The following is a 26,637-nucleotide window of genomic DNA, read 5'->3' as shown; positions in this document are numbered from 1 at the left end:
GAACCATGAGGTTGCGGGTTCGGTCCCTGCCCTTGCTCAGTGGGTTAACGATCCGGCGTTGCCGTGAGCTGTGGTGTAGGTTGCAGACGCGGCTCGGATCCCGCGTTGCTGTGGCTCTGGCGTAGGCCAGTGGCTACAGCTCCGATTGGACCCCTAGCCTGGGAACCTCCATATGCCGCGAGAGTGGCCCAAGAAATAGCAACAACAACAACAACAACAAAAAGACAAAAAAAAAAAAGGAAAATAGGAATAATAGTTATCCCCATTTCAGGAGTTCCCACTGTGGCACAGTGGATTCAGAATCTGACTGCAGCAGCTTGGGTCGCTGTGGCATCATGGGTTTGATCCCCGGCCCAGTGCAGTGGGTTAAGGGATACAGTGTTGCCGAAGCTATGACTTGGATTCAGTACCTGGCCTGGGACCTTCCATATGGTACGGGCGCGACCATAGGAAAAAGTTATTCCCACCTCAAAAGGTTGATGTGAGGACTAATTGAGTTAGTCCATGTCAATCATTTAGCGCTGAGCCAAGTCCTGGCACATAGTCAATGCTCAATAAACACAACTAGTCTTACTGCTGTTATTACTATTCCACACCATGAACAGAAACTTCCAAAGTCAAACTTGATATAACTTGAAGCCAGTTTCCATTTAAAGCTACCGTTAATAATTCAGGCATGGCTTAAGGGCCACCAAGACCCCTGGAACTTTGGGGAACACCTGCTATCCAGGCAGTTTCTGCCTTTCTCCCCTTCTCCCTCATCTGGGGGTGGGCTTAGGCTCCTAATGAGATTCCCCGGAACCCACTTCTGCCAAGCTCGCAGCCCACAGGGTTTTCATGGCCAGGGACCAGGGTCCATGGAGAAATGTTGAAAGTGAGGCCACCTCCACAAGAAAGTCGAGTTCCCTTGGGCCATGGAGCTTCTAGTCCAGGAGGAAGTCTTTGTAGACTTCCAGAAGCAGGTTACAGACATGTGGTATGCTGTCACCAGGGGCTGGCATCTAGAGAACAGGTGGTGGGTAAGCTCTCCCTGCATCCTTTGGGAAGTGCCAGACAACCGCATGTGGGCATGGTAGGGCGGACCCCTGAGCCAGTGTCTCTTGGCGTCACCTGCATGCATAGTTTCTGTTTCTGCACAAACCTCCAAGAAGGAGGTTAGTCAGAAACAAAGACTAGCTGTAATTGAAGCTCTGTCTTAAGAGGAAAAATACTGGGAACCAGTGGAAGGAGACAGGGCGAATGATCATGGGCTTCAACCCCCCCGTTAGCACTGGTCTGGCTGTTAATAGTCCCGCTGATGATGGTGTGGTTTCCGCTGCTTGGCTGAGAGCTGGCGCACGGCTGGTGATGACCAAGGCTCCCTGGAGGGTCCCTGGGTCTCAGAGGCCCAGACCCACCCTCTTCCATCCCCTGTGTTCCCTGCAGTCAGCATCCTCCCTGGAGGGCAGGAGGAGCCCGCGCTCATCCTACAGGAGGCTCACCCTCACTGGGAGGAGGACGAGCATCAGGAGGGCAGTGCCAGCCCGCAGGACTCAGAGGCAGCTCCCGCTGATGAAGAGGAGATCGAAGTGCTGGAGCAGGTACCCAGGTGGGAGCCAGAGAAGGACCCGAGAAAAAGATTGTTTGGGAAGATAACAGGCATGTGGTGCTGAACCCCAAAGGCATAAAAGGGCACAGAGTGGGGACCAAGCCCGCCTGCTCTTCCCTCCCACTCCCACCCGACACCCACACCCTCCCCAGGGGCACAACGGCAGCCAGCTGCTTCTGTACTGTTCCAGGCCCTGTGTGAGCACATGCAAGCATGGATTCTCTCTATTTTTTGCATGAAAGATAACACATCACACGCATTGACCTATGTGCACCTTGCTATATTCATTCAACAACTGAGATCTTCCCACATTTAATACATGGAGTCATCCTCATTTTCTTTCTTTCTTCCTTTTCCGTCCCTTCCTTCCTTCCTTCCTCCCTTCCTTCCTTCCTTCCTTCCTTCCTTCCTTCCTTCCTTCCTTCCTTCCTTCCTTCCTTCCTTCTTCCACACTTGCAGCATATGGAGGTTCCCTGGCCAGGCTAGGAATCTAATCGGACCTGCAGCTGCTGGTCTATAGCACAGCCACAGCAATGCCAGGTCTGGGTCGTGTGTGCACCCTACACCACAGCTCACAGCAGCACCAGATCCTTAACCCACTGAGTGAGGCCAGGTATCAAACCCACATGCTCATGGATAGTAGTTGGGTTCATTACCACTGAGTCACAACAGGAACTCCCATGCTCATTTTTTTTTTTTTTTGCCACTGTATGGTATTCTGTCATATGCACATGCCAGAGTTTATTTAAGCTGTCCACTATTGCTGGCCAAGCACCCTTATGCACACCTCTGTGCACGTGGCTATTTTTGCAGGATATACAGAAAGGAGTTGAAGGTCAGCGGGCATGGGAACGTGTAACCATGGTAGTGACCCTGGGGTTGCCCTCCACAGTGACCTTGTCACTCTTGCCACCTGTGATCTGGGGGTAATACTCAAGCCGGGAGACCTCAGGTCCTTGGGCCCATGACCTACATGGCAAAGATGGGGAAACTGAGGTCCAGGGAGGATCAAGGGCTGATCCAGCGTGGGCACTGGGGCAGGTGGGGGACAGGCCCTCATGCAGTGAGGGAGCCTTGTTGCTAGAGCCCGGGGCTGCTGGGGGGTGGGGGGGCCTCCCCATGTGGAGTCTCAGGTGGGAAGTTCAGGTCTGGTCTCGAAGGTCACAGCACATCCTACTGAAAATGGGGGCAGGAGGTGGACTTGGGGTGCAGCTGCAGGCGACCTCATCCCCTGCCTCTGTCCTCAACTCAGGGAACTGCCTCGGATTCAAGAGGAGAATGAAGAAGAGGAAGAGGAGGACGGAGAGGAGGAGGAGCAGAACAGAGAGGAGGAGGAGGACAGAGAGGAGGAGGAAGAGGAGGAGCAGGAGCCCGAGTAAGGCACTAGCGCCCAGCTGAGGGAGGGCCTGGGGAGGGCTGCTGGGGTGGGCATGCTTTCTGCTGCTCATGGGAGCTCCGCCCTTTGTTGTGTCTGTGTGTCACTAGGCACTGACTGGACAGGCTGGGGGGTGCTATGGGGGCACCCCTCCCTGTGCTCGTAATGACCCGGGACTCATAGGATCCGACACTCAGCAGCTACCTCCCCGCTTCCCACACCCACATGTATCAACAAATGTAGAAAGAACACAACGCCACAAGGTGGGGATTTTTGTCAATTCACTGCCATGTCTCCAGAGCCTAGAACACTGGGCACCAAATAAATGTTGGTTGAATGCTTGGAAAGAGGCAGGGACCCAGGCATTGGGCGCCCAGCTCTCCTCTGTAGTGAACATCATCAAGGCAGAGAGCTGTCTCCCACCTTCCCCATGGTTGCCCCCCAGCAGTTGCATTTGACACCTTGTAAGGCTGCCCTGGGTTCTGCTCCATTGTCCATTTATGGTTGATTCTCTGATCCATAAAGATTTCAGCAGTAAAACACACAGAAGGAGTTCCTTCCGTGGCACAGTGGGGTAAGCATCTGACCACAGAGGCTTGGGTTGCTGCGGAAGAGTGGGTTCAATCCATGGCTGGGTGCAGTGGGTTAAAGGATCCAGTGCTGCCACAGCTGTGGCGCAGATCAGCAGCTGCAGCTTGGAGGGAACCCCTGGCCCAGGGATTTCTGTATGCTGTAGATGTTGCCATAAAACACACACACACACGAGTTCAATTACAATAAAGTTTAAAAAGGGAGATCATAGGAGTTCCCGTCATGGCTCAGCAGTTAGTGAACCCAACTAGCATCCATGAGGACACGGGTTCGATCCCTGGCCTCGCTCAGTGGGTTAAGGATCTGGCATTGCTGTGAGCTGTGGTGTAGGTCGCACATGTGGCTCAGATCCGGCATTGCTGTGGCTGTGGTGCAGGCTGGCGGCTACAGCTCCAACTGGACCCCTAGCCTGGGAGCCTCCATGTGCTGAGACTACGGCCCTAAAAGCAAAAAAGACCAAAAAAAATAAAAAGGGAGCTCATAAACCACCAAAGTTTATAATATATATCATCAAACTACCTAAGATACTAAATCGTCACTATTGCCACCACTAAAAAGAATTGATCATTATGTGACATGACAGGTGCTCATTATGGCTCTAATGACAAACACGATATAAACGTATTAGCGTGTTGTGCCCCTTAAACTTACACAACGTTACCGTTGAATGTATTTCAATAATAAGGAAAGCAATCTAGGAGGGGAGAGGATTCTCAACAGTGTGGGATGAACAGCAGGGCTGACGGAGAGGGGGACGCACTTGGAGGTGACGAGCAGACAGCTGGGTGCCGAGTGGGGCTGGAGGCTGAGAGGCTGGACTGCAGGTCCAGGCGTCTGGTCTCAGAGATGGACTTGAAAGTGGGGCTGGAGGAGGTGCCCGGGGAGTGGCTGTGTTTGGAGGAGAGCCTGCAGGCCAGATCAGAGATCAGGGAGACGAGGAGGAACCAGAAAGGACCAAGGAGGAGGAGGAGGCGGTGGCATCCATGGCGGGGAGGGAGGCGAGTGGAGGGTGGGGCCTGGAGGCCCCGTTGGAAAGTGTTTCAAGGAGGAGGGAATGACCCCCTGCCTCACGGGTGGCCCATGTGCCCCGTGTCCTGGGAAGAGTGACCCTGTAGCTCGTGGTAGTGGTGGGAGATGACCCTTCAGAGGCAGTGGGGCTCGATTTGTGAAGGCCTTGAACTTGGTTTCCTGGGAGCAATGGGGAGCCATGGAAGGCTTGTGAGCAGGGGAGTGACGTAAGCTGATAGCTGCCCAGTGGGGAGACTGAGGCGGGAGGAGCAGCGATTGTACCACAGATCTGGTGGGATGATTTAATCTGTGCCCTTACTCCATCCCCCGGCATTAGTCCTTGTCACTCTGCCCTCTGTGCTATGTCCTGGCTCATACCCTTCCTTGCTGCCCCTTTGGTCGTGGCACCTTGGTAGCACTGTGAGTGTTAGGAGCATAAGCTTTGCTTCTCTTAGCAGAATGACATGGACAAGCAGCCTACAGCCACCTGCAAACACTGCAGGTGTGCACACGCTCGCACAAATGGCCACCCGGAGCTTCAAACTCAGGGAACTTTGGGGCCTGGGCCCCAGGCAGCCATGAGGGCCCCTGTGGTGTCAGAGTGAGTGAGCCCCAGGCCAGGGCCAGGGCCAGAGGGTCAGGCATGGGACAGGCGGGCTGGGCCGTCTCTGGCCGGGGAAGGGTGTTCTTGCCAGCTTTGCAGAGGCACAGGGGTTACTGATGACGCGCAGGCCCTGGTAACGGCCAGATGGTCGCCTAGCGACCTGGTCTCTGCTGGCAACAGCTCGGCTTTTCCTAGCAACCACAGCCTTTTGGTCCCCACCTGGCCTCCCTGGGGGTGTTTTGCAGAGTGCCCTGCACATCCCCTCAATCTGATTAGAAGCAGGAAGGACGGGTGGCTCATCCGCCACGCGAGCCACACTGGCTCCGGAGCTGGCCTCACAGGCTCAGGGCTGGGCTGGGGCTCCCCACATTCTCCCCTGGCACACACCGACCCGGGGCTCGGGATGAATGTCATCGCCCCCAGCTGAACTCCCGCACCTTGCGCATCCTTGTCGGCAGAGACAGCGGGACCCAAGTAGGTGGCTGCTTCTCCCTCATGTCTCCCCTCCTTCCTTTCGCCGGGGTCAGGGTGCCGGGTGAGACATCTGCTGAGGGCTGAAGCGGGGACCTCCACCTGGGACCACAGCCTGCCCTGTGACATGGCGGGAGCAGTGGCTGGTAAACCCTTGCCAGCCGGCTGCCGCTGCTCCCCTGCCCCTTCAGCGTGGAGAGCTGGTACCTATGGAAGGCCTGCCTCAGCCAGTCTGTCTGATTCTCTGCTTGGAAATCCCTGGCTCTTGGGAACTTTCTAGAACTTGGTGGCTTGCTGCTTCTGGGCCGGTCCCGAGGGGACCTTGGTGAGGTACCAGGCGTGCTGCTGACCAGGGGCAATATGACTTCTGGGTCATGGGCCCCCCAAACAGCCCCTGGTGGTGCGGACAGGGCCCCTGCAGGGCTCCGTATGTGTTTCTGGAGCTGGCGATGTTTGTGCAAAATGTTCCTTGATTTGAGTGGGTGACTCACAGCCCTGCAGAATGCCTCCTCTGGGACCGATGATAATAACAACAAGAACAATCCTAATAACAGCTGTCATTTGTTTAGCACTTGTTTTCCACGCCAGATGCTGTGCGGAGGCTCCCACCGTTAATCCCATTTCACAGATGAGAGAGCTGAGGCTCGGAGACCGTAGCCCGCATGTCCGGGATGTCCTGCCAGCAAGCGCAGAGCTGGGGTCCTGTCCCAGTACCAGGCTGACTCCTGGTACCACAGACAAGGAAAGAGCTTCCCGGTGTTGGCAGATGGAGCATCCATATGACACTGGACATGGGGAGGTTTTTGACTTCTCCACAAGCTTCTCCCTGGCCCATCTGCCCTCACTCAGATAAGCCAGGCTGTACAGTACAGGCTGGACAAGTCATCCTGCCCATTTGACAGATAAGCAAACGGAGGCTTCCTGGAGACTGGCTTAGCGAGCCTGATTCTAGAATGAGCCAGACCCCCCTCCCCGCCCCCCAAGACTCTGGCCAGGGCTGTGGGAAATTCATTTCCCGGGCCTTTGTGCTCTGGGAACGGAGGAGGCACCTGCGTCTGTTTCAGGGAAGGGGACTCTAGCCAGCGCTCCCATGAAGGGCCGGCTTCTCCGACAGGCGTGGAAGGCACAGCTCCCATAATACTTTTAGAGGCCCCCCAAGGGTGTTTTAATTTCTTTTAAAATCGGGCCCCCAAATGCACTTTTAGATGGAAGAGAATGTTTGAATATGTAATATTCACATATTCATCTTTATATAAATGCAGTCACAAAACAGAATTTGAAAAATATATTTATGGAGGAAGATGCCCATGAAGGCTGAAGTGCCCGGGTCCATGAAAGTCGCGATGGCTTCTCTCTCTAAGATAAACTTTGTCCCTGGGCAGGGTGGAGAGTTTGACCCTGATAATTCACACCCCTCACAATGGAAACACATATATAATGAAAAGAAAGCAAGTGAGTTGGGGAGTTCCCATTGTGGCTCAGTGAGTTAAGAATCCAATTGGTATCCATGAGGACGAGGGTTCGATCCTTGGCCTCTCTCAGTGGGTTAAGGATCCGGTATGGCTGCAGGCTGTGGCGTAGGTCACAGAGGCAGCTCTGATTTGACCCTTAACCCAGGAACTTCCGTATGCCGCTAGTGCGGCTGTAAAAAGAAAAAAAAAAAAAAGAAAAAAAATGAGTTGGGTGCTCGAATCCTCTAGACACTTGCCCCACTCTTCCTTGTCACCTGGGGCTGTGAAGATGCTTAGAGGCAGGCGCTGGAATATTAAGCTCTTGGTGCTGGAGTCACAGACACCCATCTCTTATCCAGCTTCACCTTGGACAGGCTGTGTGAACAGGGACAGCCCAGCTGACCTCTCTGAGCCTGTGATTTCTAAGCTCGATGGGCTCAGTCACAGCCAGGCTCTCACGGTTATTCGGGTGAGGATTTGGTGAAACACTGTGTGTGTGAAGTGCTTGGCCCAGAGCCTGGCGCACAGCCCTTGGGAGCTGCTGTGACAATATGATTGCAGCTGATTCCTGCTCCCAGGCTGCTGGCTCTGAACTGCCTGGGCTGCAGTTCTGACCATCTCCTCACCCAGCTCAGGAGGGCTGAGACTTGGCCCCCTGGGTGGAGGATCTGGATCCAGATTTTCTGGGCAGCGGACAGCAAAGATCATCACCCACGAGCCCCTTGGCCCTGGGGGTGAGGCCGTTAGGAAGCAGGATCTAATTCTAACCACAAAAATCACACTAGCCCAAGCCATCATTTTATTTTATTTTATTTTATTTTATTTTATTTTATTTTATTTTATTTTATCTTTTGCCTTTTTTTTTTTAGGGCTGCACCCATGGCACATGGAGGTTCCCAGGCTAGGGGTCGAATCGGAGCTGTAGGCACCAGCCTACGCCACAGCCACAGCCACTCCAGATCCAAGCTGTGCGTGTGACCTACACCACAGCTCACAGCAACACCGGATCCTTAACCCACTGAGTGAGGCCAGGGATCAAACCCGCAACCTCATGGTTGCTAGTTGGATTCATTTCCGCCGCACCATGACGGGAACTCCCAAGTCATCATTTTAACCCAGAGATTGCACCCGGGCATCTCAGGGCCCAGTTTAGCCTAGAGATAGGCTCTTTTGGATACTAACATTAATATAGCTGTTAATATAGGCATATTCATTTGGATTATCAGCATCTAAAGATGAGATTCAGAAGTTCCCATTGTGGTTCGGCGGTAACATGCCCAACTAGCATCCATGAGGACACAGGTTTGATCCCTGGCCCCGTGCAATGGGTTAAGGATCCGGCGTTGCTGTGAGCTGTTGTGTAGGTCACAGACATGGCTTGCATTCCATTTGGCTGTGGCTGTGGCTGTGGCTGGCAGCTGTATCTCTGATTCGACCCCTATCCTGGGAACTTCCATATGCCTTAGGTGTGGCCCTACAAAGAAAAAAAAAAAAAAAAAAAAAGGAAAAAACCCCAGCAAAACAAACCAAAAAAACCCCTCAAAATAAATAAAGATGAGATTCCACCTCTACAATGTATGGTTCAGGCTTCTCCTGAAAATCAGCAGATCTGGCCACAGGGCCCGCATTCCAAGCAGAGAGGGCTGCTGGCTCAGATGGGCACAGGCTCTCTGACTTGCCATAGTCTTCTGCACCCCCTATAGTCTCACCCCAGCAGTTGCAGTGTGATTCTGATCTCACGTCTTGGAAAGAACCAGGGCCTGTGCTTGCAGTTTGTGTGATGTGGGACAATTTGCTGTGTGATTTTGGCCAGGTCGGTTGATCTCTCTGGGCTTTTCTCATATTCCCCCTGCTCTGCCTACATCCCCAGGGTTGTCTAGACTCTCCCAGAGGGGAAATGCTGGGTGTGTGTTTTGAACATTTATGGTGCCCTTTGGTCCACCCCCAGAGGACAGTGCCTCAAAATCATTCTCTATGATTTTCTTTGAACATGCTGTTCCCCTTTCCTGAACACCCTTCCCCATCTCACAGGCTGCTTCCTCTGGGAAGCCCCCCTTCCTAGGCAGGACTGTGGCTGTGCCCTTCATAACCACTTGCTCTGGTGGGTGACGCCGGCGGTGGTGGGATGTGCCACTTGTCCCACGCCAAGAGCTTCAAGAGGGTGAGGACCTATTCTTAGGCATCTGGCGCAGAAACTGGCACTCAGCACAGGTCAGGAAACACTTGACACCCATAACCCCAGGCCTTTCCCTCTGCCCGTGCCCCTTGCAGTCACAGTGTCCTGCTGGATAGCTGTCTGGTGGCACAGGGTGACAAGGACCAGAGTGGAGTAGGCGGGACACAGCACCAGAGCGCCTCAGACCAGGTATGGAGCAACCCCGGGCCTGGCACCTGGGCCCCTCGGAGGACTGGGCTGGGGTCTTGTCCACTTTGTTTGTGGGGTGGGAGTGGGTTTTGGCTAGTGAGATGCCCACTGGACAGAGGGGAACAGGGGAGTTGGTGCTGTGAGGCCCGGCTTGTACCAGGGGGCAGATGGTGTCAGGCGGGGCCTTGGGTGATGCGGCCATGGATGGGGGCAGGTGGACTTGGACTCAAATCCTCTTGTGGCTGTGTGACCCTGGGCATATCGCCACCCCACTCTGGGCCTCAGTGGCCGCCTTTGTGAAATGGGGCTAAAACCCCCTCCCCAGTGGTTTTTTTAAATTTTGTCTTGTTTTGTTTTGAGGGCCGCACCCATGGCATGTGGAGGTTCCCAGGCTAGGGGTCAAATTGGAGCTACAGCGGCCGGCCTACACCAGAGCCACAGCCACAGCCACAACCACGGCAGATCCGAGCCACATCTGCAAACTGCACTGAAGCCTGTGGCAATGCCGGATCCCTAACCCACTGAGCTAGGCCAAGGATCGAACTTGCAACCTCATTGTTACTAGGTGGGTTCGTTTCTACTGTGACACCGCAGGAACTCCCCTCCCCAGAGTATTGCACACAAGTGTACACGGTGAAGGGCAGTGCCCAGGTGGAGAGTGCCCTGGGGGCTGCTTTAGTTGCTTTCTCCCCCCACAGAGAGCGCTGCCCAAGAATTTCCCCTCATTATCAAGACAAGCCCAGGAGCTGGGGCCTGGGCCCTGGGGCTCCTGTGTGCACTGGATGCCCCAGAAGGTGGGCTGGAGGGTGTGATCAGCCCGGCAGGGCAAGGAGTGGACTGGAGGCCACAAGGGCTCCTGAGGGCAGCCCTGACGGGGGCTGGGCTGGACGAGGGTTTGGACCTGGTAGGATGGTCACAGCATCAGTTTCCTCTTTATCTTTTGCAGGAGCTGCAGGAGGTGGCTGAGGCCACCAGCTCAGGAGGTAGGTGTGAGGTGGGGGTGGGGCTGCATAAGAATGTTTAGGATGCCCTCAGGCTGGGGTACAGGGGCAAACCCTCCCCTCTCAATTGCTCCCCACACTCTCCCCATCCTCAGGCCAACCCATTCTCTGCATCTTCGGGTCAAGTTATCAGGGCCTGATGATGTATTTCAAAGGCTCCAGGGGAACTGCATCGGGGCACCCCAGGACCCAGCAGACCCTGCTCCCAGCCAACCTGTCCTACCCCCCACGGCCCCCACTGGGAGTGCAGCCCTCCAGGCTACCACCCAGTGAGGGTTTGGCTCACATGTAACATATCTCAGTGAAAAGTGGAGCCAGAGCTTGCTTAGGGCGTGTCCTAGACTTTGTGTCTTTTTTTTTTTTTTGGACACAGCGTACAGCGGCTTGATATGGGATCTCAATCCCCAGGCCAGGGATGGAACCCAAGTCGCAGCGGTGGAAGGAGTGAATCCTATCCACTAGCCCACCAGGAAACGCTTGACTCCGTGTCTTTTGAGCTTTTCCTTACTAAGATCCCCCACACAGGTTCGATCATTGATCACGCCCACCGCTAATCCTGAGAACTCCAGGGACAGTGAGGACAGAGTCTAGGGGAGCTGAGGACCATCAACCGCACACTGAGCCCCCGTCTTACAAATGTCCACAATCCTCAAGGCACTAGCGCCCCAGCTCCCCTGTGAGGCAGACAGACCATTTTACAGATGAGAAAACTGAGGCTTTTTGTGGGCAGCATTTGGCCCAGTGGTCAAGGACACAGACCTGCATTTCATTCCTGGCTCCTCCCTCTTCCTTGCTGTGTGACCTACAGCCAGTTCTGTGACCTCTCTTAACAGTGGCTCCCAGATCAAGAAAGAGGGGCAATAACAGTAGCTGCCTCAAAGGGCTGTTGGGCAGAGTGGGGGTGACAGTGCATCAGAGGCACGCAGCCCGGTGGCTGGCACTGAGGGAGGAGATGTAATGGGGACCGTGATGCTAGGGTCCCAGCCAGCCAGCGACGGAGATGGAACTGGACCCCCGTGTCTTAAGTCCAGGTGTCCTGAGCCTGGTCTTTGGTAAACATCCTCTGTTAACTTTTATGCAAATCTGCCGGAAACCTGCTAAGTCTGCACCCCACCTAGACAAACAAGACCAGGATCGCCTGGGTACAGACTCGGGTTCCGTGGGGTTGGTTCCACCCCTTTCCCCGGGTCATTTGGGAGCAGGTGGCCTGGGAACCACACTTTGAGAAACACGGAGGCACAGCCCTTTGTCTGCTGTTTCTCACAAGTGTGGATCCCAAACCAGCAGCTTTGGTGTCACCTGGACATCAGAACCTCTGGGAGCTGGTTAGAAATGCAGAATCCCAGGCCCCACTCCAGACTTGCTGAACTGCATTGCAACAAGATCCCCGGCTATTTCTCTGCACGTTTGTGTTCGAGAAGCAATGGCCTTGAGCCCTTGTTCTCAATCATGACTGCACATTGGAATCATCTGGGGAGATTAAAAAAATCCTGGTGCCAGACCTCACCCCAGACCATTAAATCAGAATCTCAGGGGGTGGACTTGACATTGGGCATTTCGAGACCTCCCCAGGTGTTCCCAATAGGCAGCCCATTTGGGGAACTAGTAACCTAGGAAAACTTACTGCTTTCTTCTTTTAAATTTATGTTTTATTGACACATAGTTGATTTACAATGTTGCATTCGTGAGAAGTTACTGCTTCTGATTGGAAGTGAAATTAATTGAGCTCCAGGATTTCTTTGGGATGGAGAATTCTACCAGGCTAAGACTGCTAGAGGCTGGGGGTCTAAGAGCCTGAGGGGTTTGGGGTTCTTTGATTCTAACTTCTGAGCCACGACAGGAACTCCTGATTCTAACTTTGAGTCTCAAGTAGGATATGCTACGGTGGTTGGTTAGCAGACAAAGCATGAGAACTGGTGGGCTGAGGGTCGTCTCTCAGAGCTGCTGGGCGGATCAGCCCCGTGTCTGGGGATGCTCCTGACACTGAACTCCAAGGACCAGAGTGTTGTGCCAGATGGGGTGCAGCTGCTGCAGGCAGGTGGGCACCGGGCTGGTCTGTATTGGCGCTGGTGGGGAAGAGCCCCCCGCCCCCGGCCACCACCCCGCCTCTCCCAACTCTGTGTTCCTCATTGCAGCCCCCAGGGTCCCGCCTCTGCCTGAGACCCACCCCTGGCCCCAGCACCATGGCTAAACCAGGCCGGGATATGGAGCTGAATCACCTGGTTCAGGACCAGCCACCTGGCCAGGTGGCCCCCGGACTTGGCCCCCCAAACCTCGTGGAGCACCTCCCCAATGTGCCCAGCTACCGCCCTCCAATCACCCGCATCCCTGTCCTCATCTCCCGGAGGACGGCCTTGTCCAACTCCAACTTTGCCAAGGAGACCAGGAGCTCCATCCGTCGCCTAGGTAGTGTGACATTGCCCACCTAGCATGCTGGTGTCTGTGATGTGTGCTTCTGCATGGCGTGGGCTGTTTCCTGCATGGGTGCCATGGTCTTGGCATAGGGACTACTAGGTGGGCTCATGGAAAACCATCCCCTCCTCCTCTGCTGACCAATGCCTTCGTCTTGCTTTGTGGTGATTTGAGGGGTATTAGTATCCTTTTCTCTGTGCCTAAAATTCCACAATTAGCAATTCATTTCTTTGGGTTAAACATGGCTTTCTGCAGAACTTCATTTTTCAGACAGGTCAGTCACTCACACCCTAGTTTAAACAAGTCACTCAGGTCAAAAGGCTTGCAGCAGGGATTTGGGTGGGGTAGGAGAATAATCAGAGGGGATTGGACCAGGAGAGGAGTGTGAAGGTCCATCACAGGCAGAGTCTACTGACCTTGGGCGTCTGCTGGGAGTTAGACTTTCTGAGGACTGTTGGTATCTGCCCAGCAAATTCCATTTCAGGAAAGGAGAGGCCCCTACATGCCCACAGGCAGACTGAAAGGAGAGGCGTCCTCAGGGGCCAGTGCAGAGAGGGAGCCTGTCTGGACCGGTTTAATTTTGACAAGGTCCCCGCAGTGGCCTTCAGGCTCCTGCTGTTTGCTGTCTGATGACGAACTGCTGGGGGACTAACTGGTGCCTCTGGGCCAACCCTCGTCACTTTCTGCCTTGACTCAAACCAGACCTGTCCACTTGATCTTTGATTTGTTTGTTTTTGGATGACACTGGGCAAGGTTGCCTCTGAGATCTGCAGACAGGTAGAGCCGAACATTTCGTGAGCAGAGATCCAGTCTTGTCCTCCCCTCCTTCTGGCTTGGGGTGGGCAGAGGGGGGCTGAGGGGGCATTCAATCAACCCCAAGATAGGGGAGGAGACTGCAGGCTCCGTCTTCAGGGCAAGCCCTCAATCTTCTCACGCCACAGGCTCCCCCACAGCACCCACCGTATCACTCCTCACTTTTTGTACTTTAAATACCAACTCTGCCTTAATTTGCTTACTATTTTTCTCTCAGTGGATTCACTTTTCATTTAAGTGCATTTAAACAGGAAGCTTTAGGGAGTTCCCATTGTGGCTCAGTGGGTTACAAACCGACTAGTATCCATGAGAATAAATGTTTGGTCCCTGGCCTCGCTCTGTGGGTTAAGGATCCAGCGTTGCCGTGAGCTGTGGTGTAGGTTGCAGATGTGGCTTGGATCCTGCATTTCTGTGGCTGTAGCGTAGGCTGACAGCTGCAGCTCCAATTTGATCCCTAGCCTGGGAGCCTCCATATACTGCAGATGCAGCCCTAAAAAGCAAAACAAACAAAAAACCAAAAACACAAAACCAAACAGGTAAATTTTACATTATAATTCAAATGGAAAACCAGCCTGGTCTGCAGAAATAGGAGGCGTAAGTAGAAATAACTGCAAAGAAGAAAGAAAAAAAAAAAAGAGAGAGAAAAGAAATAACTGCAAAGATAGGGAGAACAAGGCCATGTTGGTGGTTTCTAGGGAGGTGCGTGTGTAGCCAAGGGCTCCCGGCTGAGCCTGCTCCCCTGGCCGCAGAGGGGATTAGGGCACGTCCGAGAGGCGTTAAGGCCCCAGCAGCACTAAGCCGAGGCTTCCTCGCTGCACACTCAGGACCTAAGAGAACCGGAGAGGGAGCGAGGGAGGAGTGGTCTCATCCTGCTGTCCTTTGTCGTGGCCGTGCCATCTAAAGTCATCGGGTGCTCTCCCTGGTCCCTGGGAGCCCCACATTTTGAGAAGTAGCCCCAGTGACACATTGTGACAGTGGGCTGAACCTGCTGCGACTGACCCATGATGATCTGAGATGCTGCAGACAGGGACAGTGTGTGGTGAGAACCATATCCCCATCAGTGACACGGCTCGACACCTCTGAGCCGAGGTTTCATGTTAACAGTGGCTTCTGCGTGTGCTGGTCACCACGCTCGGGATGGGATAAGAGTTTTAGCTCTAGAGTCAGGCTGCCTGGGTCCACATCCTGGCTCTGCAGCAAATTTCTTCTCTTTTCTTTTTGGGCCATAGCCACAGCATGCAGAATTTCCTGGGCTAGGGACTGAACCTGTGCCACAGCAGGGACCCAAACCGCTGCAGTAACAATGCCGGCTCCTTAACCCACACAGCAAGTTTCCTAAGCTTCCTGTGCTTTGGTTTCCTTCGCCACAAAATGGGGACAGTGATAATGGTGACGTTATAGGGCAGCCGGGAATGATGAAAGAATTTATGTGTATAAAACACTTAAAGAGTTCATAAAATAAGTGCCTGGTGGCCACGTAGGAAGTGCTTACCAGTAAATACTATTATTCTCTAAACCAATGTAAGTATTATACTTTATATTCTTAATCATAGTATTCTTCTATAAATCAGCAGAACATAAACCAATATAATTTCTATTTTGAGTTCCTACTTGGCCACGATGGCAGGAAATGAAACCCTAGGCTTAGAGTTTCCCCCTCCTCTGGGAGAGGTCAAGTTCATAGGGTCTTGTGCGCCGAAGGGCAGGGGGTGAGGGGACCAATGCTCCCTCCCAGGTGCCCTGAGACCAGGGTGTTCTCTTCTGCCGGGGGACCTTGCTGGGGGCAGCCTTGACCCCTGAGCACTTTGGAGGGGCTGCCCTTGTCCTGGCTGCCTCTGTGCCCCTGGCCCACCTCTGGCTCACCTCTCCAGAGGCCTGGCAGGAGGCAGAGGCGACCCTCACCCTGGGGCTCTCTTGCTTTCTGCAGCCTGGGGCCTCTCTGGTGGGTCTAGCAGAACTTCTCCAGTTTTCAGAGCTTCAGTTCTGCTCATCCTCTTCACCTGAGGGCTTAGTAAAATAAATGCCCCAAAGTCTTGAGCTCTGCTTACGCTCCAGCGCACCCAACTTCATAAAGTGCTGGCTCTTCCCATGGTGGTCATTTAAAAAAAAAAAAAGTCACAGATCCAAATATTTCAAAATACTCCCCTCCCTGTTTTGGGATGTGTGTGCCTGCCTTGCAGGTGCCCAGGCCTGTGCCTGGCTGCTATTGGGCGGTCCCGCACAGGCGTAGGGGAAGTGGGGGCACCATCCCAGCCCCTCAACATCCTCTGAGTTCCACCTCGGGCAGAGCTGTCCCCACAGTCCCTGGGGTGGGTAACGAAGCCCAAAATAGGACCACAGCCAGGCCCCCTGGGGGAGGGAGGACCCGATGCTCAGGATGCAGGCCCCTCTGAGGTCAGGAGAGAGGCTGGGTTGTTGAATTTTGGGGGCTGTTGGCATCTACAAAAGTAAGGAAATGCCAAGGTTCCCGCTATGGTGCAATGGGCTTGGTGGCGTCTCTGCAGCGCCAAGACACAGGCTTGATCCCTGGCCGGGCACAGCGGGTTAAAGGATCTAGCGTAGGTCAAAACTGCAGCTCAGATCTGACTTCTCTCTGGGAGAGCTCCACATGCTGCGGGACAGCCAGTAAAGAAGCATAAATAAGCAAATAGCAAATGGGTACCCAGAGGGGTCATATGCTATACAGTAGTCTGTTACTTTTTTTTTTTTGTCTTTTTGCCTTTTCTAGGGCCACTCCTGCAGCATATGGAGGTTCCCAGGCTAAGGGTCCAATCGGAGCTGTAGCTGTCGGCCTATACCAGAGACACAGCAACACAGGATCTGAGCCGCGTCTGCAACCTGCACTACAGCTCACGGCAACACCAGATCCTTAACCCACTGAGCAAGGGCAGGGATTGAACCCGCAACCTCATGGTTCCTAGTCGGATTCATTAACCACTGAGCCACGATGGGAGCTCCCAATCTGTTACTCTTGATTGTGGGAAGCTTCTAAATTCTCCACTGGAGCTGTGTGCCCCCCTCGCCCTGCCTCTTCTCACACTCCCCGGAAGTGGGAAGTGTCAGGTCACCCCTAACTGGGGATGGGGATAACGGAGGCCCAGGGAGGGGAAGCAGACAGGGCAGCCTGCGCTGGGTCAGGCCCTAGGACTCGGCATCACCACCCCAGGCACCCCAGGCTCCCTTTCTGAGTGCGGCCACCCCAGCCCCACCCCAGGGCCTTGATGCCTCTCCCAGCCCAGGGAAACCAGGCTGGGCTTGGGAGCGCTGGGCTCCAGGCGGCATCTGGGAGCACCTCTGGGTTAGTGGCTGGCGTGGCCATGGGCCTCAGAGGGCCTGGGCTCTGCGTCCCCTCACCCCCTGCGTGGAGCTTTCCCGTGGGCCCTGTTTCGAGGCCAGGCTGCCGGAGGCCTCTCTGCACGAGCTGTCTGTGGCTTCTCTGTCAAAAGAACACAGCGAGGCCCCAGGACCTGGCTTCTGGGTCTCTGACTCTGTGCCCTCTGTGCCCTCTGTCCTCTCCCCAAGTGCCGGCCACGGAGGAGCACCCAGAAGTACTGGTGGAAGATACGGATGCCGACAGCCAGCCCCTCATCGAGGAGGAGGAGAAACCACCCTCGCCCGTGCTGCCGCCCCCTTCCCCTGCCACGTCTGACACCCTCGCAGTCCCAGGATCGGCCACAGGGAGCCTCAGGTAGGGGAAGAACCAGGCCCAAGGTCACGGGGCCAAGGGGGCTTCAGGGCCGGACTCCGGCCCCACCCTTCCTGCTTCTCCTCATTCCTGGCTTCCTGCTCTAGAAAAAGCTCTCTGCTGCTACATTAGAAGGAAGCGCTGTTGCAATACTCTCTGCTGCTACATTAGAAGCAGGTAATAAGTGTGACTGGGCTGATTTCCACTCCCTCCTTTGACTTTTGACTCAAACAGCGGAAATACTGAAGAATGCTGGAATAAGGACTACCCCTCACCCCGCCGCCCTAGGCGGTGCTTTGATTCTTCTGCCTTCTCTGCCCTGCCCTGTTAGGGAGCCCACGCTTTCAAGCGGGTTTTTTTTTTTTTTTTTTGGCTTTTGTTGTTGTTGTTGTTGTTGCTATTTCTTGGGCCGCTCCCGCGGCATATGGAGGTTCCCAGGCTAGGGGTCGAATCGGAGCTGTAGCCACCGGCCTACGCCAGAGCCACAGCAACGCGGGATCCAAGGCGCGTCTGCAACCTACACCACAGCTCACGGCAACACCGGATCGTTAACCCACTGAGCAAGGGCAGGGACCGAACCCGCAACCTCATGGTTCCTAGTCGGATTCGTTAACCACTGCGCCACGACGGGAACTCCTTTCAAGCGGTTTTAACAGAAGGGGTGATTGGATCACATCTCCTCTGAGACCGCGTCTTCTTTAGTGAGCCCTTTGCCGCGTTGCTAGGCCGTCACCTTACACAGTCCCGCTGCGTAACATCCTCCAGCTCCACGTGCCGGGACGGACACAACAAATCCTCTCTTGTTGGACACTGTCCAAAATGATGCTACAGATACCTCTTCGGTCTTCTGCTTTCTGTCCGTGGGCTCCCTTCTCAAGAGTGGGATTCACGGTCAAGGTGGCATGTATTTCTGTGTCTCTTGCCATAAGTTTGTTGCTGCATGGTTAGAGTTGGTTTGGAACCACCTGAGCCAGGTCGCTGAGAAAGAGCCTGCATAGAGCTGTAGGCAGACTGTGAAGTGCAGTGCAGTGCTTGGTGAATGGCTGTTTAAGCTAAAGGGGAGCCATCAGTGTTTCTCCTTGAGCTGGCTAGATGGAGAGAGATGGTTATTTTTTCTTGATGAACTCTTGCTTTCATCCATAAGTAATTTCTTAGCTGAGGTCAGAAGCCTGCCAGAACAGGCATGGCTGGATATAGCAAACTGAAGTCCCCTAGATTTAAATTTTAAAAAAGAGTCATAGTCTCACCTAGCTCACAGACCCATCAGTCCCCATGTTTAATTCACTGAGTCCTGCATGTAGAAGAGACAACAGACGACACAGCACCACCATGGTTGCAGACATCTGGTCTACCTCCCTCTGTTGCCTTAAAAGGGTGGGAAAACTGTGCAGCCTTCATTACAGTTCAGAGCACGGAAAGGACTAAGATCATTTAGGACTAGACTCCAACCCTCCTGTCATTTGCTTTGGAGCTGTGCCTGTGAGGCTCCTCTTAGTATCATTCATTCATTCATTCATTTATTCATTTGCAAACATTTATTGAATATCTTTATGTGCCAGGCTCTGCTGTAGGTGTTGTGGGTGCATCAGGGAGGACCTGGCAGGGGCCTGCTCCCACAGAACTGATATTCTCTTGGGGCTGAGAGGACAATGATCCTGTAATCAAATAAGACTCTTCCAGAGAGTGCTAAGTAGAATGGGACCTTGAGGAAATGAGGCAGCCTAGGCCGGAGGTGGGCCCTAAGAAGGAAGTCTGAGGTGGGGAGTGCAAGGCCAGTGAGTCTCCCTGTGGTCAGGGATGGAATGAGCATTGAGGGCAACTGCTGGGAGCCCAAAAGCGACCAAAACTGAGGGACAGAGGGGCACACGGGCAAGGCCCTTCTCACAGCCTGAGGCCGTGGTTTGGAGTGGATCCCAGCTTGCCACTGACCAGACGTGAGGCTAACAGTAAGACTTTTAACCTTCCCAGGCCTCCATCTCCTCCAGTATAATGTGGGGATTAAACAGCACCTGTTTTATCTAAATCCTGTTTTACTAGGATTACTGCGAAAATGCAGTGAGCTGCCCTACGTGAGGCGCTTAGCACAGGGCCAGGCGCAGGTGGTGCTGCTGACTCAGTTCCCCACTCTGAGTCCCCTCCAGGCCTGGACAGAGCACCAGGCTGGGTGCAGGGGGACTGAGTTTAAGCCCCAGTTATGAGATTTTTTTTTGCCCCAGTCTTCTCGTGGGTGGCCATCGGTTTAATTAGCGTGTGAAAAATGTGAACCCATAAGTTTTGCCGTCATAGGCCAGTTGGCAGAAGGCAATAGGGTCGTTTCAGAGCCTTCTGGATAAAGCCCTTGCTATACGTCCCTCTGACTGTATGCCTCTAGAAGCCCTAACGCTGGACTCCTGAGTCACAGTGGTTGACGATGGGAAGGGTACCAGGTGGATTCAGACGTGGATGCCATCAGCCAAGACTCCCGTGGTTGCAAATGCAGCGCTCCATGGCAGGCGTGGACTGAATGACGGGGACCCCAGGGTGAATGCAGTCTTCATTCTTCACACAGAGAAGTGGGAGCTCCAGGAAGGGGTGGGGCCTGACCCAGGTCACACCATGAGCAGGGGACCAGAGTCCACAGCCCACAGGGGTAAACTTTCCCAGCCAGGGGCACATCCACGAAAGGAGGAAGGCTGAGCTTCCAGGAGAATTAACAAGCAGGATGTGAGCCCGCACACCCTCTCTGGCTGCTGGAAGGGTGGTGTGATGGAGCGGGAGGCGGGTGGTCTGGGCCGGGCAGGGCCCTCAGAAGGGAACAGGATGTTTAAAATGAGACCCGCAGAGCCCTCAGTACCTCATTGCGTTGCGTAGATTCAGCCCCATTTTACAGAGGGGGAAACTGAGGTGACTGAGAGCGTTGAAGCAGCTTGCCAAGGTCGCACATTGGGAAGAGGCAGGGCTGGGGTGCAAGCTTAGGGTTGCCTGATAACCGAGTCAGTGCTCTTACTTTTCTGCGAGGCCATTGAATGGACGCAGAGACTGAGGTCCAGAGAGGGGGACGCGTCCCCCTCTCCCTTTCTCTTCCCCTGCAGGCACACGAGGACCCTTTGGCAGGGCCATCCCCTGTCCCCACCTCCCAGCCTGGATTCGCTCTGGGTGCTCTGCAGGGCTCCAAGCTGACTGGCCCCTCTGCCCCCGAGGCCCCTGCCTCACTGAAGGGCCCTTCCATTGTCTGTGCTCCTGCAGGAAGAGCCTGCCCTCCCCAGACGATGAGGCTGAAGAGCTCAAGGTGCTGTCACCAGCTGTGTCCCCTGTGGTCGCCTGGTCAGACCCCACCAGCCCACAGGGCACCGAGTAAGTGGGGACCACCTCCGGGCTCTCAGGGGGTCAGAGGACTGGGTGAGGATGGGTGAGCAAAGAGGTGAGCTGAGGAGCATGGGTGGTTTTAGAATCCTCCACCCCCCGGCGCATGGTGCCAGTGGCTTCCACGCAGTAAGGCTGAGCTAGGTCTCCTGCCCAGGCTGCTTCAGGAGGTGTCCTGCACAATCTCATCTGCAAGAGGGGCTCGGACTCTGGGCCCCGCTGTGTCCACAATGGGGAAGCCACATCTTTATAAGCTCCCCAGGTATTCTTTTTTTTTTTTTTTTTTTTTTTGTTTAAAGTATAGTTGGTTGGAGCTCCCATTGTGGCACAGTGGTTACCGAATCCAACTAGGAACCATGAGGTTGTGGGTTCGATCCCTGGCCTTGCTCAGTGGGTTAAGGACCCGGCATTGCCATGAGCTGTGGTGAAGGTCGCAGATGTGGCTTGGATCCCGCGTTGCTGTGGCTCTGGCGTAGGTCGGCGGCTACAGCTCCGATTCGACCCCTAGCCTGGGAACCTCCATATGCCGCGGGAGCGGCCCAAGAAATGGCAAAAAGACAAAAAAAAAAAGAAGAAAAAAAGTATAGTTGGTTTACAATGTTCCTTCAATTTCTGCTGTACAGCAAAGTGACCCAGTCACACAAATATATACTTTTTTGTTCGGTACTATTTTCAATCATGTTCTAAACCAAGAGTTTGGACACAGTTCCCTGTGCTGTGCAGTGGGACCCCATTGCTTCTCCATTCCAAATGTGACAGTTTGCATCTACAACGGGTCTGTGCAGTATGTCTAGAGGCTACAGTGAGGTGTTGGGACCTGTGTCTCTGATCTTACTGTCCCAAGGGCTGGGCCCATGGGAGATGTTTTCCCGAAGAGTCTCTGCAGCCTGGTGACCGTGCATCCCCCAGCCCTCGGCTCTGGCCTAGCATCCTCACCTTCTCCCCAGTCACAGCTCTTGGAGTGACTTCAGGAGACAGAGGCCTTTCCTCCCAGGCTTTTTTGCTGTCCATAATTTTATGGAGGCTGCATGGTACATTTTCTGAAGGTTAATCATTCTCAGACTGAGTTTCCTCCCAGGAGATGTTAAAGTGGGTTTGAGGTTTTGATGGCAGGCTGGGCAGGAGTTACTCTCTCAGGCCAGGTGGGTTGGAGATGCAGCTCTTGCCTGGGAGCACAGGGGTCCCTTCCCATGCAGCCTGCTCAGCCCTGGGTGGCATTTCCACAGTGCCCAGGACCGCGCAGCTTCCACCTCCAGCCAAAACAGTGCCATCATCAATGACCGGCTCCAGGAGCTGGTGAAGCTTTTCAAGGAGCGGACAGAGAAGGTGAAGGAGAAGCTCATCGACCCTGATGTCACCTCTGATGAGGACAGTCCCAAGCCCTGTGAGTCCAGAGTTGGGTCATCGGACCTGGGGTGGAGAGGGTGACCCCAGGGAAATGGTTGGGGAGCTGGAGAGAAGCCCAGACCTCCGCCCTCTGGAATTTGGGGGTCCCATATGTGCAGATGTAGTGGTGCAGGTTCAGGGGAGGAAAGAAGGTCAAAGTTCTGACCAGTGACCCAGCGGTACCTGGTCTCTCCTCCCACCCTCTGCCCCTTGCCCACGGGCAGGCAGGTGGTCCACCCTGGGATGTGTCTCATGGTCTTAGACTCAGATGGTGTCCATAACCCACTCTCCAAAGACACAGTCTTATTTTTCAGAGGCTTCAGTCGTAATATTCTTATGGGGCGACCTGAGCCTTTCCTAGTTTCAAAACGCCAGGAGGAAATAAGAACCATGCTCTCATGCCAGGGAGGTTTTCTAGGTCTTTCCAAAGAAGGGCTGTGCCTTAGATCTCATGGTGCCACCAGTGGACCTAGCAGAGCTGACTGCATTGTCCTAAAGCTAGAAACATAGCTGTATTGCATCTATGAGCCAATTGCTAGGTCACTACCAACCTCATCACAGATGCCCGGGAAGGCTGTGATCCCATTTGATGTCTTCAGTGTCTTGTCTTAGAGATGAAAAAGCTGAGATTCCTGCTCTGGAAAACCTAGAGCAGTCTTTCCCTGATTTCTGGCCCTGGAGGGGTGGAAGACCTGGGTACTAATGCCCCTAGCCCTCCAGAGACAACCAAGGCTTCCAAACACGGGCATACACTGTTTGGGCAGACCCTCCACTGAAACACCCGACCTGCCCAGAAACAGCTCATTTTAGGCAGCTCCCGAGAAGTGTTCCCAGATTGACAGCTGGTAAGAGTTTGGAATCAGGTGCCCAGGCTCCTTTAAAGAGGATTGGGAAGCGGGGGCAGGGGTGCTGTAGGAGAGCACAGAGCTTGCAGTAAGTTATGGGGTGGTGCCAGGGTCCCTTGGCTCCAGTTCCAGAGTCTGCAGTTGGGAGCTTTCTCTTTACAGTCTCTACAAGAGCCTCAGGGCACGGTCAGAGGGTCACCTGTGTCATCCCATAGCACCAGCCAAGAAAGCCCCAGAGCCAGCCCCGGACCAGAAGCCGGCTGAAGCAGGGCAGGCGGAGGAGGAACACTATTGCGAAATGCTCTGCTGCAAGTTCAAACACCGCCCCTGGAAGAAGTATCAGTTTCCCCAGAGCATCGACCCACTGACCAGTGAGTCCTGAAAGGGCAATGGGCATCACCACCATGTCGTATGGGAGGGCAGGAGGATGGGAGGCTGGGGGCAGAGTGAGGGTGGGCCCCAAACAAGCTGAAGCCCCTGAACTGGGAACATAAGATCACATCTGGAGTTCCCACTGTGGTTCAGTGGAAATGAACCCAACTCATATCCATGAGGATGCGGGTTTGATCCCTGACCCCGCACAATGGGTTGGGGATCTGGCTTTTCCATAAGCCGTGGTGTAGGTCGCAGATGCAGCTTGGCTCTGGTGTGGCTGTGGCTGGCAGCTGTAGCTCCCATTCAGCTCCTAGCCTGGGAACTTCCATAGGCCATACAGGTGGCCCTAAAAGAAAAGGGGGAAAAAGATCATACCCATTTCATAGATAAGGCAACTAAGGCACAAAGGAGTTAACTGGCCTAAAGACACACCTAGTCAGTGGCAGACCCAGGAGTCTTTTTTTTCTACTCTGCTCTGGCTGATTCCTTCCCAGAGATGCCACTCTGGTGAGAAATGGCAAAGAGTTCCCTCTAAAGCGAATTCCCTCTCGCTTGTCCTTTACGCCATGTTCTGTTCTTCAGGAATAACAACCTTTATACGTGCACAGCCCTTTACAGTTTATGAAGGCTCTCCCTGCCTTTAAGAGTGAAGATAGTTGCACATGCTCCCCCTTGCCACCACATTGCAGAAGAGCCACACGCAGTGTTTATAGGAGAGGGAAGACAGACAAGCAGAAAGACGAACGCTCCAGCCCTGATCCCAGCTGACCTTCTAGCACATTCCTGCCCCCTTCCGTCCCTCCAGATCTGATGTACATCCTGTGGCTGTTCTTCGTGGTGCTGGCCTGGAACTGGAACTGCTGGCTGATTCCCGTGCGCTGGGCCTTCCCCTACCAGACGCCGGACAACGTCCACCTCTGGCTGCTGGTGGATTACCTGTGTGACCTCATCTACCTCCTGGACATCACCGTGTTCCAGCTGCGCCTGCAGTTTGTCAGAGGCGGGGACATCATTGTGAGTCACAGGCAGGTGGAGGGAGGGGGCAGACCCCGCAGCTGCAGCCTTCAGGAGGCCGAGCCCTGCCGCCGGGATGGACTGCACGACACATGAGCAAGGAAACCTCGGGACTGGTGCCTGTGGCTATTCAGCAACATGGGCGCTTATTTCCCATATCTGTGATCCATTCCAATGGCATATCAGGAGTTTCTCTTATCTCTGAGTGGGTTAAGAATCCACCTCGTATCCATGAGGATGCGGGTTCGATCCCTGGCCTTGCTCAGTGTGTCAGGCATCCGGCATTGCCGTGAGCTGTGGTGTAGACCATGGATGTGGCTCCGATCCTGCAGTGATATGGCTGTGGCGTAGGCCGACAGCTGTAGCTCTGATTCGACCCCTGGCCTGGGGTGCCATGGGTGTGGCCTTAAAAAGGAAAAAAAAAAAAAATTACACATCAAATCTTGCTGAAGGTGAAAGGGTTCCTGGCCCACCTGATGGAATTAAGAGGTGGAGAAGTGCTCCAGAGAATGGCCTTTCGAGCAGGTAGACCTGGTTTAAATCTCAGCTCTACCATATCACCTCTTGGAGCCTCAGTTTCCTCCTCGGTAAAATGGGGATAGGACGTGAGACCCCATGGAGGGGATGTGTGCAGGGGGCTCCGCACGCAGTCGACATGCCCTGGGGGTCCTGCAGAAAGCACGCTGCTCGGACCAGATGGGGATTCCATGTCCCGATGCACTTACAGGAGAGGAAGCTCAAGTCCTGATTACCATGTGGCAGGGTCCCATCTCCCTGTGCAGGTCACTTTTGAAAATTCCGTGCTGGTGGAACCGGCTCCACTGTGTGCAGACGAGTTGAGGTTGTACCTCTAAAATAATTTAGAGGAAACAGAATTCCCTGGGCAACCTCTTTCCCAGTCTGAGCGGAGCAGCGCCAGCTCCTCAGTGAATGAGGTTGCGGATGGTCCAGGCAAGGTCATTGTGCTGAGAAAATAAGCTCGATGTCCTCGCTTTCCATCCAAGAAGTCAGAATGGAGCTGAGTGACCTTGGACACTCCCCTCCCCCATCAGCCCCGGGAACTTGACCCACCTGTAGACTGTGAGGCTTTCACCTGAAATTCCACTGTGCCTTTCAGCTCTGCGGTCACAGGGCTGTTGCTCTGATAGGAAGGTGGAGGCTCTGCGGGGTTTCCATCTCTGCTCTCCTGGGGTCAGGGATGAAGTTCCCAGGCCATGTCACGGTCATTACTTGTTTTGTTCCAGACGGACAAGAAGGAGATGCGCGACAACTACCTGAAGTCCCAGCGCTTTAAGGTGTGTCCCGGGGGTCTTGGGACATGGTTCTCTGGGGCCCCCGGATGCTTTGGGGCAAGTACGGTGTGGTCCCCGCCAGGACCGGCAGGGGCTGGAGCCAAAAGAGGCTTGTTGATGGGATGTCTCCCTGGGGCGTTGCAACCTCACTTTTCCACTGGAGGTGGAAACACCTGCCACTTAGCCCATCCCATGACCCGGGGGTTTCCTGATTTTACACCCTGTGGTGTCCTGCTGGCATTTCAGATGGACATGCTCTGCCTCCTGCCCTTGGACTTTCTCTACTTGAAATTCGGTGTGAATCCTCTTCTGCGCTTGCCTCGCTGTTTGAAGGTGAGACCATCCCAGCCTTCAGCCCCTCTGCGCTCTGCACCCGCACTGCCATCTGGGTGTTTGCCCTGAGCAGCATTTGGGAGGCATCAGAAAAGGGGGCCCTGGGGGAGGTGGGAAATTCCTTATGATTGTTAGTGCTTCTCAGTGGTGCCACACATTAGATATCTGGATATATTAGAATTTCTGGAGACTTTACAAGTGCCTACTCCTCAACCCCATGAGATGAGTGGTGTTAGTATCAGCATATCACAAATGAGATGCCTGAGGCAGAGAAGTTAAGGAACTTGCCCAAGGTCACACAGGAGGGAAGGAATAGAGTCTGGCTTTGAACCCATGCAGTCTGTCTCCAGTGCTTATTTTCAGTAACTCTAGAGACACAGCAGAGGGACTTCTGCTTTATAAGGGTCTCCATCTAAAAGATGGGGAAACTGGGAGTTTCCGTCGTGAGTCAGTGGTTAACAAATCTGACTAGGAACCATGAGGTTGTGGGTTCGATCCCTGGCCTCACTCAGTGGGTTAAGGATCTGGCGTTGCCATGAGCTGTGGTGTAGGTCGCAGACATGGCTTGGATCTGGCGTTGCTGTGGCTCTGGTGTAGGCCGGTGGCTACAGCTCCAATTTGACCCCTAGCCTGGGAACCTCCATATGCCATGGGTGTGGCCCTAAAAATACAAAAAAAAAAAAACA

General features: G+C 54.1%; 1 protein-coding gene across 1 annotated transcript in view; it reads left to right on the top strand.

Annotated features, from left to right (window-relative positions):
* The window catches only part of CNGB1 (cyclic nucleotide gated channel subunit beta 1), a 75,339-nt gene that overhangs the window by 16,767 nt on the left and 31,935 nt on the right, over nucleotides 1-26,637 (top strand). Inside the window, exons 13-25 of the mRNA XM_047791309.1 lie at nucleotides 1,426-1,588; nucleotides 9,360-9,453; nucleotides 10,152-10,247; nucleotides 10,400-10,436; nucleotides 10,550-10,698; nucleotides 12,590-12,860; nucleotides 17,202-17,367; nucleotides 20,590-20,697; nucleotides 21,933-22,090; nucleotides 23,153-23,308; nucleotides 24,118-24,326; nucleotides 25,571-25,621; nucleotides 25,865-25,951. Of these exons, the coding sequence (XP_047647265.1) occupies nucleotides 1,426-1,588; nucleotides 9,360-9,453; nucleotides 10,152-10,247; nucleotides 10,400-10,436; nucleotides 10,550-10,698; nucleotides 12,590-12,860; nucleotides 17,202-17,367; nucleotides 20,590-20,697; nucleotides 21,933-22,090; nucleotides 23,153-23,308; nucleotides 24,118-24,326; nucleotides 25,571-25,621; nucleotides 25,865-25,951 (1,745 nt within the window). The remainder of the gene's footprint in view (nucleotides 1-1,425; nucleotides 1,589-9,359; nucleotides 9,454-10,151; nucleotides 10,248-10,399; nucleotides 10,437-10,549; nucleotides 10,699-12,589; nucleotides 12,861-17,201; nucleotides 17,368-20,589; nucleotides 20,698-21,932; nucleotides 22,091-23,152; nucleotides 23,309-24,117; nucleotides 24,327-25,570; nucleotides 25,622-25,864; nucleotides 25,952-26,637) is intronic.

Source organism: Phacochoerus africanus, chromosome 8 (genome assembly GCF_016906955.1).
Source record: "Phacochoerus africanus isolate WHEZ1 chromosome 8, ROS_Pafr_v1, whole genome shotgun sequence".
In the NCBI taxonomy this organism is placed as follows: Eukaryota; Metazoa; Chordata; class Mammalia; order Artiodactyla; family Suidae; genus Phacochoerus; species Phacochoerus africanus.
Note: the sequence above shows the minus strand (reverse complement) of the source record. Positions and strands in the feature narration are given on the sequence as shown.